Below are 13,814 nucleotides of genomic sequence, written 5' to 3' on the forward strand. Positions count from 1 at the left end.
CAACAGACCCACAGGGACCCCGAACCCAACAGACCCAGAGACCCCGAACCCAACAGACCCAGAGACCCTGAACCCAACAGACCCAGAGACCCCGAACCGAACAGACCCAGAGACCCCGAACCCAACAGTCCCACAGAGACCCCGAACCCAACAGACCCAGAGACCCCGAACCCAGAGACCCCGAACCCAACAGACCCAGAGACCCCGAACCCAACAGACCCAGAGACCCCGAACCCAACAGACCCAGAGACCCCGAACCCAACAGACCCAGAGACCCCGAACCCAACAGACCCACAGAGACCCCGAACCCAACAGACCCAGAGATCCCAAACCCAACAGACCCACAGAGACCCCGAACCCAACAGACCCATAGAGACCCCGAACCCAACAGACCCAGAGATCCCAAACCCAACAGACCCACAGAGACCCCGAACCCAACAGACCCAGAGATCCCAAACCCAACAGACCCACAGAGACCCTGAACCCAACAGACCCAGAGACCCCGAACCCAACAGACCCACAGAGACCCCGAACCCAACAGACCCAGAGATCCCAAACCCAACAGACCCACAGAGACCCCGAACCCAACAGACACAGAGACCCCGTACCCAACAGACCCACAGAGACCCCGAACCCAACAGACCCAGCACACGGGACTCCGCACCTCCGCCGAACACATACTGTTGATTTGCCGAACCCCATCTTCTCCAACCATCAGCGGCGTCTGCCTCCCCTCTCCTCCTTGAGGGGAAAAAATTCACTAAAACTTCCCAGGGCGCAAAGTGCCCGCTGCCAGCGAATGCCTTTCGCCTCGAAGTTCCGCTGAAGGATAGTGTCGTGCACCCAGGGACCCGGGAGCCGATTGCCCCTGTGCTAAACCCCTTGTTTAGTTTCACCGGGAGTACTGGGTGCGGGGCGAAGGTCCCGTCACTGCCCCTCCGGACGGCGGCGGGGCGGTTCTGGGGCAACCGCGGTCCCACCCCTCTTGGAGTCAGCAAGCCGCCAGACCCAGCCCGTCTCAGACAGCCGAGGTGCGAAGGGCATCTGGAGAAACCTGTCCGCTCCGCCAGAAACGGAGAACCCCGCCGCCGCCATGGAGTGGAAACGACTGGCGTTGCTGTGCTGTGCCGCCACCGGCGTCCTGTTGGCGGGTATGTGGACACTCTTACCCCTTCCTCCCTTTCAGCGGGGTATCAGAGCTCCCTCTGCAATGTTCTTCCAAATGAGTAACCCTCCAACCTAACTCTCCCAACTCCCTCCGGAGTATCTCACTACTCGACCCGAGATGGTGCCGACTCGCTGAGTTTCTCCGGCACCTCCAGGCTCTTGTGTCTCCGTCCACCCTCCACTTCAACCCCTCAACCTCCCTCTTTCTATCTTGCTCCGTTAACGATCAATCCTCTCCCCATTCCTTCATCTGTCTCAGCTGACCTCTCCATCCACCTCTCCCTTTTCCTCCACACCCCTTCTCCCTTCCTCCCTACTTCCCTAACCATCTCCCTCTCTCTGCTTCCCTCCCCACTTCCCCTTCCCTCTTTTGCTCCCCTCCTCTCTTTTCCTCTTCCCCTTCCCTCCTTCCTCCTCCCTCCTTTCCTCTTCCCTCTTCCCCTCCTTCCCCCTTCCCCTCATTCTCCCTTCCCCTCATTCCCCCTTCCCCTCACCCTCCCTCCTTTCCCTTCCCCTCTCACTTTCCCTCCTTCTTCCCTTTCTTCCACTTCCCCTTCCACACTCTCCAGCCATTCCCCTTCCTCCCTCTTTCCCATCCCCTCTCACTTCCCCTTCCCCCCCATCCTATCTCTCCTTTGTGTTTCTCTGCCTCAGGACAGGACAACAGATTTTTAACCCAAAACCTCAAAAATCCCTCTTCCACCCTAATGCCCCGCACCTCCCCCCCCCCCGCCCCCCCCCCACCACTGCTCCAACACACTGGAGCACATAATCTGCATTGTCTGCAATCTCTTGTTTTAATATAGTTGGGATATACCCTGTTTCCAATCTGTGAGCTGACGGGCGTTTCAGTGGGAAAGGGAGAGGAAGATCTACACCCCAGTGATTCACATTGTGCTCTCACCCACCCCCCTCTCTGTTTCACTCTGCCTTGTTTCTCTCGCAGTTCTGAGCCAGGCGGAGGGAGCCACGGTCCGGGTGGAGAAAGATGGCGAGCCCCATGATACAGAAAGTAAGAGTGTCCCAGTGTAATCTACCATTCATCCCATATCTGCCAGCAAACAGAAATCTCTCCCATTCTGTCTCTCTCTCTCTGTCTTGCACCTTTCTCCCCCTGTACGCTTCTCTTCCTGAACCTCTCCCCCTCTAACTTTTCCCATGTCTCACCATCTCTCCCTCGTATGTCTCTCTTTCTCTCTCTCCCCATTTGTCTCTCCCCCTCCCCTGTCTGTCTCTCTCTTTCTCTCCCCCCCTCCCCATCCATCTGCCTCTCTCTCTCCCTGTCTGTCTTTCTCTCCTCATCCATCTGTCTGTCTCTTCCCCCATCTGTCTCTTGTCTCTCTCTCCCCCCTCCCCGTCCATCTGTCTCTCTCTCCCTGTCTGTCTTTCTCTCTCTCCTCATCCATCTGTCTGTCTCTTCCCCGTCTGTCTGTATCTCTCCCCCATCTGTCTCTCTCTCCCCGTCTCTCTCTCTCCCTCCCCATCTCTCTTTCTCTCCCCGTCTCTCTCTCTCTCCCTGTCTCTCTCTCTCCTCATCTGTCTCTGTCTCTCTCTCCCTGTCTGTCTTTCTCTCTCTCCTCATCTGTCTGTCTGTCTCTTCCCCGTCTGTCTGTATCTCTCTTTCTCTCTCCCCCCTCCCCGTCCATCTGTCTTTCTCTCTCTCCTCATCCATCTGTCTGTCTCTTCCCCGGCTGTCTGTCTCTCTCCCCATCTCTCTCTCTCTCCTCGTCTCTCTCTCTCTCCCCGTCTCTCTCTCTCTCCCCGTCTGTCTCTGTCTCTCTCTCTTCCTGTCTGTCTTTCTCTCTCTCCTCATCCATCTGTCTGTCTCTTCCCCGTCTGTATCTCTCTTTCTCTCTCTCCCCCTCCCCATCCATCTGTCTCTCTCCCTTTATCTTTCTCTCTCTCCTTATCCCTGTCTCTTCCCCATCTGTCTGTATCTCTCCCCCATCTGTCTGTCTGTCTCTTCCCTGTCTGTCTGTATCTCTCTTTCTCTCTCCCCCCTCCCCGTCCATCTGTCTTTCTCTCTCTCCTCATCCATCTGTCTGTCTCTTCCCCGGCTGTCTGTCTCTCTCCCCATCTCTCTCTCTCCTCGTCTCTCTCTCCCCCCGTCTCTCTCTCTCTCCCCGTCTGTCTCTGTCTCTCTCTCTTCCTGTCTGTCTTTCTCTCTCTCCTCATCCATCTGTCTGTCTCTTCCCCGTCTGTATCTCTCTTTCTCTCTCTCCCCCTCCCCATCCATCTGTCTCTCTCCCTCTATCTTTCTCTCTCTCCTTATCCCTGTCTCTTCCCCATCTGTCTGTATCTCTCCCCCATCTGTCTGTCTGTCTCTCTCTCTCTCTCGCTCTCCCCGTCTCTCTCTCCCTCCCCGTCTCTCTCTCCCCCTCCCCATCTCTCTCTCTCCCCCTCCCTGTCTCTCTCTCTCTCCCCCCGTCTCTCTCTCTCTCCCCATCTGTCTGTCTCTTCCCCCTTCTGTCTCTGTCTCTCTCCCCCAGTCTGTCTGTCTGTCTCTCCCTGTCTGTCTTTCCCTCTGTCTATCTCTCCCACTTTGCCCTTCTCTCCCTGTCTCTCCCTCTGTTCCTCTCTCTCTCTCTCTCTCTCTCTCTCTCTCTCGGTCTCCCCTGTGTCTTCCTCTGCCCATCTCTCTTGCTCTGACTGTCACGCTGTCTAACTTTACACCTGTCTCTGAGCGTGATCTGTCTGTCTGTCCCTCCCTCTCACGCTCTGTCTTCCTTAACCTCACAGGCAGCAAGAAGCGTGTTTTCATGCCCGAGCCAGCTGCTTCGACCTTTCTGAAACGACGAGCCAGGCGATCCACCATGGCTGAGCTGGCGGGTGAGCAGCCGGGGGGAGAGGGAGCGAATGAGGGGGAGGAGGGAGAAACCAGGGGCTGTGTACAGGTGATCCTTTACCTCTGAGTGTTAGTAGATGGAGGGATGGAGAACAAATTAAAAAGATCGAGGCAGACGGGGTAAGGGGGGGATAAAGGAGGTGGAGGGAAAAAAAGGAGTGGAAGGGAGAGAGGCAGGCAGTAGAAAATATAAAAGACTGGGGAGGGAAAATGAGGGAGACATAGAGAAAGGAATTGAGAATAGTGGGAACAGATAAATAAGGAGAGGAAGAGATAGATAGATCGAGCTAGAGAGGGAAAGGTAGATGGGGACACAAGAGTCTGCAGTTGTGGAGAATCCCACTGGGGCTGGCTGCATCAGTGGGGTGAGAGAGAAATTGTTGATGTTTTGGGTCGAGTAGTGAGGTACTCCCAGCGAGGGAGATAGGAGAGCTACACTAAGAGAAGGGGATACTTGGCCTGTTCTCTGCACACGTCACATCTTTTAAAACCTTTTTAGCCATTGAGTTTCCAGGAATTTGTGTCGCTTACAAGGCTGAAGGTGTTATATTTGAATGTACATGGAAAAAAGTAGATAATTTTGTAACGCAACTAGAGATTAGTAGGTCTGATATGAGGGCATCATTGAGTTGTGGCTGAAAGCAGGTCATAGTTGGGAGCTTTATATCCAAGAGTACACATTGTTTCGAAAGGGCAGGCAGGTAGGCAGAGGGGATAGGGTGGCTCTGTGGTAAAAAATGAAATTAAATCCTTAGAAAGAGATGACATAGGATCAGAAGATGTAGAATCCCTGTGATTAGGCTCAATAAGGATGATAGAGAAAGCCTCTTCACATCAACTACTGATGGATGGGGATTTAAATATTGGACCAAGAGACAATGTGAGGAAAATCTTCACTCAGATTGGTTCTGATCTGGAATTCATTGCTGTAACTGGAGGGAAAAAGTTAATGTTTTTGATAATCGTAGTTTTTTACTAGAGGGCATAGTTTTAAGGTGAGATGGGTGAAAGTTTGAAGGAGATACACTGGGTAATTTTGTTTTAGACGGAGTGTATTAAGTAGTCGGAATGTGCTGCTGATGGGAGATAGTGGAAGGAGACACTGCAGTGGCAGTTAGAAGTTAGTTCGACAGATCCATGGTCATATAGGGAATGGAGGGATGTGGATATGGGCAATGTACAATGAGATGGGATTAGTTTAATCTGGCATCATGGTTGGCACAGCCTGTTCCTCTGCTGTACTAGGGGAACTTACGAGAAATAACTTGCAAGCTGTGGGGATGCAACAGGATTGCTGTACTAGACACAGTGGGCCAAATGGCCTCTTTCTGTGTCCTTACAGTCCAGCAATTCCGTATGTTTTGCCATCCACTTTCAGCATTATCTGGAAGTGCAAAGTGCAGGTCTCTTGGCATCTACATTGCCAGGATCGATCGGCGAGGCTGGGAACTTGTTTGGGGGGACTTTGAGGTTCATGTTGCCTGGAATCTGGTTACCCTGTCTCTGTGCTGTTTTTGACTGGTTTGATTAGGACGATCAATGTGGACTGGGGCACTTCAGTGATGAATGGCCCTGATTGGCAAGTGATACTGAACTGAAGTGAATACTTCTGGACTGCTGGTTTGATGTCTTATAGTCTACATGCTGTTCACTTCGCTTTTTGCCATTTGCTCAATTTGTTCTTTATTTCTTGCGCGTTGAGTGCTTGATGTTTTCTTGAACGTGTTTCCTTGTGGCTGCCTACAGGAGGATGAATCTGTATTCTGTACACATACTTTGATAAGAAATATACTTTGGATCCATGAACACAATTGGATCAATGAAAAACCACACAAAACAAAGACACACAAAAACCAAGAACAAACTACATCAAACTTTACAAATGCAAAAAGCAAAAGAAATAAAATAATAACAATAAATAAGCAATAAGTACAGAGAACAGGAGTTGAAAAGTCCTTGAAAGTGCCACAGGCAGGTCTATGGTTTGTGGGATCATTGTTAGGGTGATTGAAGTTGAGTTGAGGCATTTCTGATGATAGGTGTTTGAATTGTCGCTCTTATTCTGCGCAGATGCTGCCTAACTTGATGAGCAGTTCCGTTTTCGTCATATTTTGTATTTATTGTTAAAATAATCTTTCCCGTAGCGGAAAATCAACAGAGGCTCGCTGCTGATGAGCGAAGGAAGGAATACCATGAGGAACAGTTGAACGAATGGGAGAATTATGTGGAGGAGGTGCAGGATGGTAAGAAGTCAAAGTCTCTGCAGCTGATACGTGAAGCTGGAAAACAGTCTCGAAGACAGAACGTTACAACACACTACAGGCACTTTGATCCATGATGCTGTGCTGACCTTTTAACCTACTTTAAAAGCAATCTGACCCTTCCCTCTCATTATAGCCCTCAATTTTTCTATCATCTTTGTGTTTATCTAAGAGCATCTTAAATGTCCCTAATGTATTTGCCTCTGCCACCACCCTTGGCAATGCGTTGAGAGCATAAATTGGGAGTGGATGTTCTCAGGTAATGTAAGGTGAAAATATGAGGGTTGTTTAGGAGCACTTATATGGGGTTCTGGATAGGTTTGTCCCATTGAGGCAGGGAAAAGATGTAAGGGTGAAGGAACCATGGTTGACAAGAGAAGTGGAACATTTGGTCAAGAGGAAGGAGGAAACTTACTTAAGGTTTAGGAAGCAAGGATCAGACAGAGATCTTGAGAGTTATAGGGTAGTCATGAAGGAGTTTAAGGGACTTAGGAGAGCCTGAAGGGGATCATGAGAAGGCCTTGGTGAGTAGGATTATGGAAAACCTCAAGGCGAAGAACAGAGGGATGACTAGAGTGAGGGTAGGACAAATCAGGGATAAAAGAAGAACAAGCCTGGAGTCGGAGGAGAAAGGGGGATGTTCTTAACGAATACTTAAGCATTCATTAGTGAGAGGGACCTTGACAAATGTGAAAACAGCGTAGAACAGGCTAATTGCTGAATCGTCATTATTATGAAAGAGGGTGTGCTGCAACTTTTGACAAACTTTAGAATTGCTATGTTCCTGGAACATATTGGATAGCCCTGGGAATGATAGCCCAATGACTCTTGCATCAGCGGTGAGCAAACTATTGGAGCAAGTTCACAGACAGGATTTATGAGCATTTGGAGAAGCATAGTCTCATTAGAGATAGTGAACATGGCTTTGTCAGGGGGAAGTCATGCCTCACGAGAGGTGTTTGTGGATTCTTAGTAAGATGTTCGATTATGTTTCCCATGGTAGACTCACTCGGAAACTCAGGAGGCACTTGAACCAAGCTTGCCCACAGAAGGAAAAGAATGGTAGTAGATGAAGTGTATTCTGCCTGGAGGTCAGTGACCAGTAGGTTTCCATTTGGTTCTGTTCGGAGATCCTCCTCTTCTGATTTTTAAAGTGACTTGGATAAGTAAGTGGATGGTGGAGATGACACGAAGGTTGGTGGCATTGTGGGTTGAATAGGTTATTGTAGGTTACAATGGGACTTTGACAGAATGTAGAGTTGGGTTAAGAAGTGGAAGATGGAGTTTGATCCGGAAAAGCATGAAGTGCACATTTTGGTAGGTCGAACTCAAAGGCAGAGTTACCAAGTTAATGCCAGGATTCTTAGTGGGATATTGAAGTCCAGATCCAAAAATTCCTCGAAGCTTCTGCATAAGTTGTTAAGGTAATTACAAAGGTGTATGGTGAGTTGGTCTTCATTAATCAGGAGACTGAGTTCAAGAGACTCGAGGTAATGTTGCAACTTTAAGTCAGGTCAGCCACATTTGGAGTATCGTGTTCAGTTCTGGTTGCCTGATTATAGGAAGGATGTGAAAGTTTTAGGGAGGGTGCAGAGGAGATTTACTAGAGTGCTGCACGGATCAGAGAGCAGGTCGTATGAGGAGAAGTTGGGTGAGTTAGGGCTTTTCTCTTTGGAGCGAAGGAGGATGAGAGGTGACTTGTTAGAGGTGTATAAGATAAGAGGCATAGATAGAGTGGACAGCCTGCACCCTTTTCCCAGGATGTAAATGGCTGATGTGACAGGGCATAATTTTAAGGTGTTTGGTTGAAAGCGTGGGAGGGTGGTGGATGTCAGAGGCAGTTTTTTCACTCAATGACTGATAAGTGCATGGGATGCTGGGCCAGGGGTGGTGGTAGAAGCATGCAGGGACATTTAAGAGGCGGTACTGTACTGTATTATTCTATGTTCTGGAGTGCTTAGGATTAAGGTGAGAGACATTGATTGGTAAAATAAAAACTGGTGTATTCTTGTCACAGGTAACAAGTAAAAACTTGTGTTGCATACCGTGTATACAGATTAATTCACTACAACAGTCCATCGAGGTTGAGCAAGTCAGTGCAGGCAGACAATAAGGTGACCACAGGGTAGGAGCTGTCCTGGAGCCTGGTGATATGTGCTTTCAGAGCTCGTTGGGAGGGGTGGCTAGAGATGATCTGGGTCAGGTGGAGTCTTTGATTTTGCTGGTGCTTACTAAGGCAGTGAGCAGTGTAGACAGGGTTCACAGAGGGGAGGCTGGTTCCACAGTGTCCACAACTCTGCAGTTTCTTGTGGTCATGGTCAGAGCAGTCGCCATACCAATTTGCGATGCATCCAGATAGGACACTTCCTTGGTGCAGCAATAAAAATTTGTAAGATCAAAGGGGACATGCTAAATTTCTTTATCCTCCTGGGCAAGTTTTCTGGCCGTGACATCAATGTGGTTGGATCAGGACCGGCTGCTGGTGATGTTCATTCATAGGTACTTGTCGACCTGAGCATCGATGATGTAAGACAGGATCTGGCGCACCGCTCCCCTTCCTGAAGTCAGTGACCAGCTCTTTTGCTTTACTAACATTACGGGAAAGGTTGTTGTCATTACACCATGTTGCTTCTCCTTCCTCAGACTCATTGTTATTTGAGATATGGCCCACTATGGTTTATGGCCAACAGAAGTGCAGGATTAGGCCATTCAGCCCATCGAGTCTGCTCCACCATTCCATCATGGCTGATTTTGTTATCCCTCTCAATCCCATTCTCCTGATTTCTCCCTGTAGCCTTTGACACCCTGATTAATCAAGAACCTATTGACCTCTGCTTTAAATATACCCAGTCACTTGGCCTCCACAGATTCACCACCCTCTGGCTTAAGAAATTCCTTCACCTCTGTCTTAAATGTGAAATTTCTTAGGAACACATCTATCATGTTACAGCAGAACTACCTGTAGTTCCAATTTCCAGGCAACCAGCAATGCAAAAATACACCTGAGTTCAAAGAATTATACCACACAGAAACAGGCCCTTTGGCCCAACTGGCCTGTGCTGACCAAGATGCCCCATCCAAGTTAGGCCCATTTGCCAGTCTTTGGTACAGTACACATCTCTCTAAACATATCTATGTACATGTCCAAATGTCTTTTAAAAGTTGCTATTTTGTACCTGCCTCAACCACTTCCTTTGGCAGCACATCCTTTGTGGTCAAGGGATACCCCACAAGTTCCTATTAAATCTTTCCCTTCTCGCCTTAAACCTTTTCCCTCTAGTTCTTGATTCCCCAGTCTTGGGAAAAAGACTGAGTGCATTCAACCTATCTATGCCCTAATGATTTTAAACATCTGTGACGCAAACATCCCACCCTGCAAAAACTCGTTTCAGGGAGGTAGTGCCATCAATTTGGCGGAGACTCCCAGGAGAGGTGGGATGCCTGTAATAGAGTGGCTCCTTGGCAGCTAGACAGCTAGTTTAAATAACATTAGCTATGCTAACGAATGAATGACACCTGTTAAACTCACCTCTCCTTCCCCTCCCTCTCCCTCTCCCAAAAATCGATCTCCTGGATATTGTATATCATTTACGGGTGTCCTGGAGCCACTAGCAGTTTGTGGGAGACTCCCGCAACTTCCAGGAGAGGTGGGATGTCCGTCTGTGGGACCTACGCTTTAAGTAATAAAGTTCTAGTCTATCCAACCTCTCACTGTGACTGAGTCCCTCAAACCTTAAAAACATTCTTGTAAATCTTTTCACACTCTTTCCAGTTTAATATAGTTTCTTATAGCAAGGTGACCAAAACTGAACGCAATATTTCCAGCATCTGCAGATTTTCTGGTGTTTGCAATATTTCAAGTGTGGTCTCACCAGTGTCTTACACGTCTGCACATGGCCTCCCAATCTGTATACTCAGTGCCCTGGCTGATGAAGGCCAAAGTTTCAAAAGCCTCCGTCACCACCCTGTCTACCTGTGACCCCACCTTCAGTGAACCATGTAGTCGTACTGCAATCACTCTGTCCTACAGTGCTTCTCAGGGCCCTGCCAGTTACTGAGGAAATCCCATGTGGATTTGACTTTCCAGAATGCAACATCTCAGACTCCATTTGCCATTCCTTGGCCCACCTACCCAGCTGACCATTATATCATTTGTGTAAAGTTAGTCTCAGTCATCCTCACAGGGACCTAGTTAACAATTTCTATTTGACTTATTTTCTTTTCTCAACCATTCCACAGAACAATACGAAAGGAATCGTGAAAGGGTTGAATCATGGCGTCAGTGGCATTATGATGGTGTTTATCCTCCCTATCAATACAACCATTACTATTATTAAAAGAATGTCACAACCCAGCTCCTTGGAGTGAAGGTGTGTGTTACGGTTTAAGCAAAGTGATGTTGAACTAACGGATGTGTTTTACAGTAAAGTAGGAGAACAACCAAAAATTATATTTCAGTTTTAATGCAATTGCTTTTAGAAGATAAACAAAGCTTTGGTAAACACAGTATCTTTACATTTTCAATAAGTTCAGAAATATTAAATATTTTATTAAGAAACTCAATGTTTTATGAAAAAATATATATGATAAATAGCGATATTTGTAGAGTCATAGAACATTATGGAACAGAAACAGGTTCTTCGGCCCATCTACTCCATGCCGAACTATTGTGCTTCCTAGTTCCATGCATCTGCACCTGTACCATAGCCCTCCATATCCCTCCCATCCATCTAAACTTCTCTTAAAAGTTGAAATCAAACCTCTTCCACTGGCAGCTCATTCCACACTCTCACCACCCTCTGAGTGAAGAAGGTTCCCCTTATGTTCCTCTTAAACATTTCACCTTTCACATTTAACCCATGACCTCCAGTTCTAGTCCCACCCAAACTTATGGGTAAAAGCCGGTTTGCATTTACCCTATCTAAACCCCTCATAATTTTGTATTCCTCTATCAAATCTCCCCTCATTCTCCTATGATCCAGGGAATAAATTCCTAACCAATTCAACCTTTACCTACAACTCAGCTCCTCAAGTCCTGGCATCAGCCTTGTAAATTTTATCTGTACTCTTCAAGGTGATCGAAACTGTTCACAATACTTCAAATTACGCCTTGTCAATGTCTTATTCCATGAATAATACAAGTTTACAAGGGAACTATCAATATCATTCTGTTGAAATATTTTCTCTTGGGTTAGATTTAAACCAAATCCATTTTAAAGTCCGTATCAAGCTTGAAACACTGCCAATTTGTCTTGAAATATTTGTGCTGTTTAATTTCCTTTTTATAGTATTTTTTTGTGTGTTTAACCTGTACCGCAATTGCATGTAAAATAGAATAATGTAGCAGAATAAGTAGTAACCCCATTGTTTTTATTGGTATTGACTTTATCATAAGTTTAACATGAATTATTATGGTGGGTTCAGTATGCTGTAGTGATAATTAAAAATAATGTTGGTCATTCTGTTAATCTATGGAACTTAAAACATTTTGTAGTCAGGTCTACACTGACAAAAGTGCAATAAATTGTAATGATGTCAATGTCTCATGGTGGTATTCTGTTGTCATTCAGTTTTGCTCTCTCACTATTAAAGACAAGGTTAACATTCATTTTGAGAGGTCTAGAATACAAAAGCAAGAATGTAATGCTAAGGCTTTAGACCACACTTGGGATCTGGTGAACACTTATCGGCCGCTTCTCTAAGAAAGGATGTGCTGGCATTGGAGAGGGTCCAGAGGAGGTTCACAACAATTATTCTGGGAATGAAAGGGTTAACATACGAAGTGCATTTGACTCTGGGCTTATACTCACTGGAGTTTAGGAGGCTGAGAGGGGTATCTCATTGAAACCTATCAAATATTAAAAATATCTGGATAGAGTGAATGTGGAGAGGAGATTTCCTATAGTGGGCAGTCTAGCAACAGAGGGCACAGACTCAGAATAGAGGAACATTCATTTAAAACAGAGACAAGGAAGAATTTCTTTAGCCAGATGGTAGTGAACCTGTGGAATTCACTGCCGCAGACCTCAGTGGAGGCCAAGTCATTGGGTGTATTTAAAGCGGAGGGTGACAGATTCTTGATTAGTAAAGGTGTCAAAGGTTACAGGGAGAAGGCAAGAAAATGGGGTTGAGAAGGATACTAAATCAGCTGTGATGGGATAGCAGAGCAGACTCAATGGGCTGACCAGCCTAATTCTGCTCTTCCATCTTATGGTCTTAAGCATGGACATGGACATTCATTCACCCTCCACTTACCTCCAGTTCTGTCCCATGGGTGCCATGCTGGTTCATGAGGAACAACAGATCTTCCACAGATGGGACTGGTAATCTATGATGTGGTCTGCTCCTACTATTGATAATGCTAGGTCTCTGTCCAATCCTGATCAGAATTCACAATGCCACATTGAATGCTCCCTCTTCAGTTGGAGCAGTCATGGTCCAGAGATTACTGGAGCCACAGGAAGGAATCGTGCATTTCTTCCAAGAAAGCTTTGTGAACATCCTTGAATTTTTTTCTTCTATGCACATGGTAACCTCTTCCCATGAAAGAGCTGGTAGTAGCGCTTGATGTTGGATATGAGAGCCGATTGCACACACAGGTCACCCCTGGCCTTCACAGCCAATTTTGGTTCTACCTGCCATTCCCCTCTCTCCTAATGGCCCCATTCTCACTTCCGTTCCTTATCAGTGTCCAGCACTGGTAACATTTTGAGTTCCTGCTCATCTCCCTCCTCTCTCCACCCTCACTCTCACCTCCTCCCTGCTGATGAAGGGTCTCAATTGGACACCTTGTCTTCTCTCTACCGACTCTGTCAAATGTGCCGATGGAAGACAGATGGCATTGAGAGGACAATGGGCTGTAGACTGGTGGGCACATCTACACCAATGGGATGGCTGTGGGATTGTGAAATCTCACCGTGACGCCAAACTCGGGCTGACAGGGAGACTGTGCTCTGGCATTCCCTCAGGAGAGAAAACACGCCTTTTGCTCTTCTCCAATTTTCACCCTCTGCACAGAGATGCTCAAGTTTCACAGAGCTGGGGAACAATATAGTGTTTTTACCATTTAAACTTCCTCTGTTGCCCATTCCAATTACATTTTCTGCAGAAAATATTTGCTAAAACAACTAACTCAAAAGAACTTACTGAATATTGATATAGATACAGAGCCAACACCTGCATGAGTCAAGCAAAGCTGCTGGAGATACAGCCACAATAATGCTGGATCTGATACTTAGCTCTTCTGTTTACTCCCAGGAGTTGTCTGCAGCTCCTTAGTGGTTCAGATCTAACTGAAAAGAGCATTGTATGACATTAAAATGATGAATCCATTACCAGATGTTCTGAGTATGTGTCTTATCCACAAACAAAAGATCTTGAGTTCATCTAAGGAGATCAGCCTGTAGGAAGCGCTAACTCAGTCTATCTTGGACTAAATCATTAATGATATTCCAGCCAAATTAAATATTCTGCACTTGCATCAATAATCTAACTGGAAATCTCTAAAGGACAACATTATGAGGACATGGCTGATAAATACT

At 46.9% G+C, this 13,814-nt stretch overlaps 1 protein-coding gene across 1 annotated transcript; it reads left to right on the plus strand.

The window, feature by feature from the left end:
• Nucleotides 1-1,059: 1,059 nt before the first annotated feature.
• Nucleotides 1,060-10,623, plus strand: ucmaa (upper zone of growth plate and cartilage matrix associated a). Its single transcript, XM_059987277.1, has 5 exons — nt 1,060-1,151; nt 2,114-2,179; nt 3,907-3,996; nt 6,157-6,255; nt 10,513-10,623. Exons 1-5 carry the CDS (start codon nt 1,094-1,096, stop codon nt 10,608-10,610), a joined length of 411 nt encoding a protein of 136 aa, XP_059843260.1. The 5' UTR covers nt 1,060-1,093; the 3' UTR covers nt 10,611-10,623.
• Nucleotides 10,624-13,814: the final 3,191 nt, after the last annotated feature.

Source organism: Hypanus sabinus, chromosome 13 (assembly GCF_030144855.1).
Source record: "Hypanus sabinus isolate sHypSab1 chromosome 13, sHypSab1.hap1, whole genome shotgun sequence".
Taxonomy (NCBI): Eukaryota; Metazoa; Chordata; class Chondrichthyes; order Myliobatiformes; family Dasyatidae; genus Hypanus; species Hypanus sabinus.

Excerpts from the sequence above, each read along its gene's own strand:
- ucmaa (XM_059987277.1), top strand. The coding sequence starts at position 1,094 with ATGGAGTGGAAACGACTGGCGTTGCTGTGCTGTGCCGCCACCGGCGTC. Across the intron at positions 1,152-2,113 it reads CACCGGCGTCCTGTTGGCGG|TTCTGAGCCAGGCGGAGGGA; the intron begins GTATGTGGACAC and ends TTTCTCTCGCAG. Across the intron at positions 6,256-10,512 it reads TGTGGAGGAGGTGCAGGATG|AACAATACGAAAGGAATCGT; the intron begins GTAAGAAGTCAA and ends ACCATTCCACAG.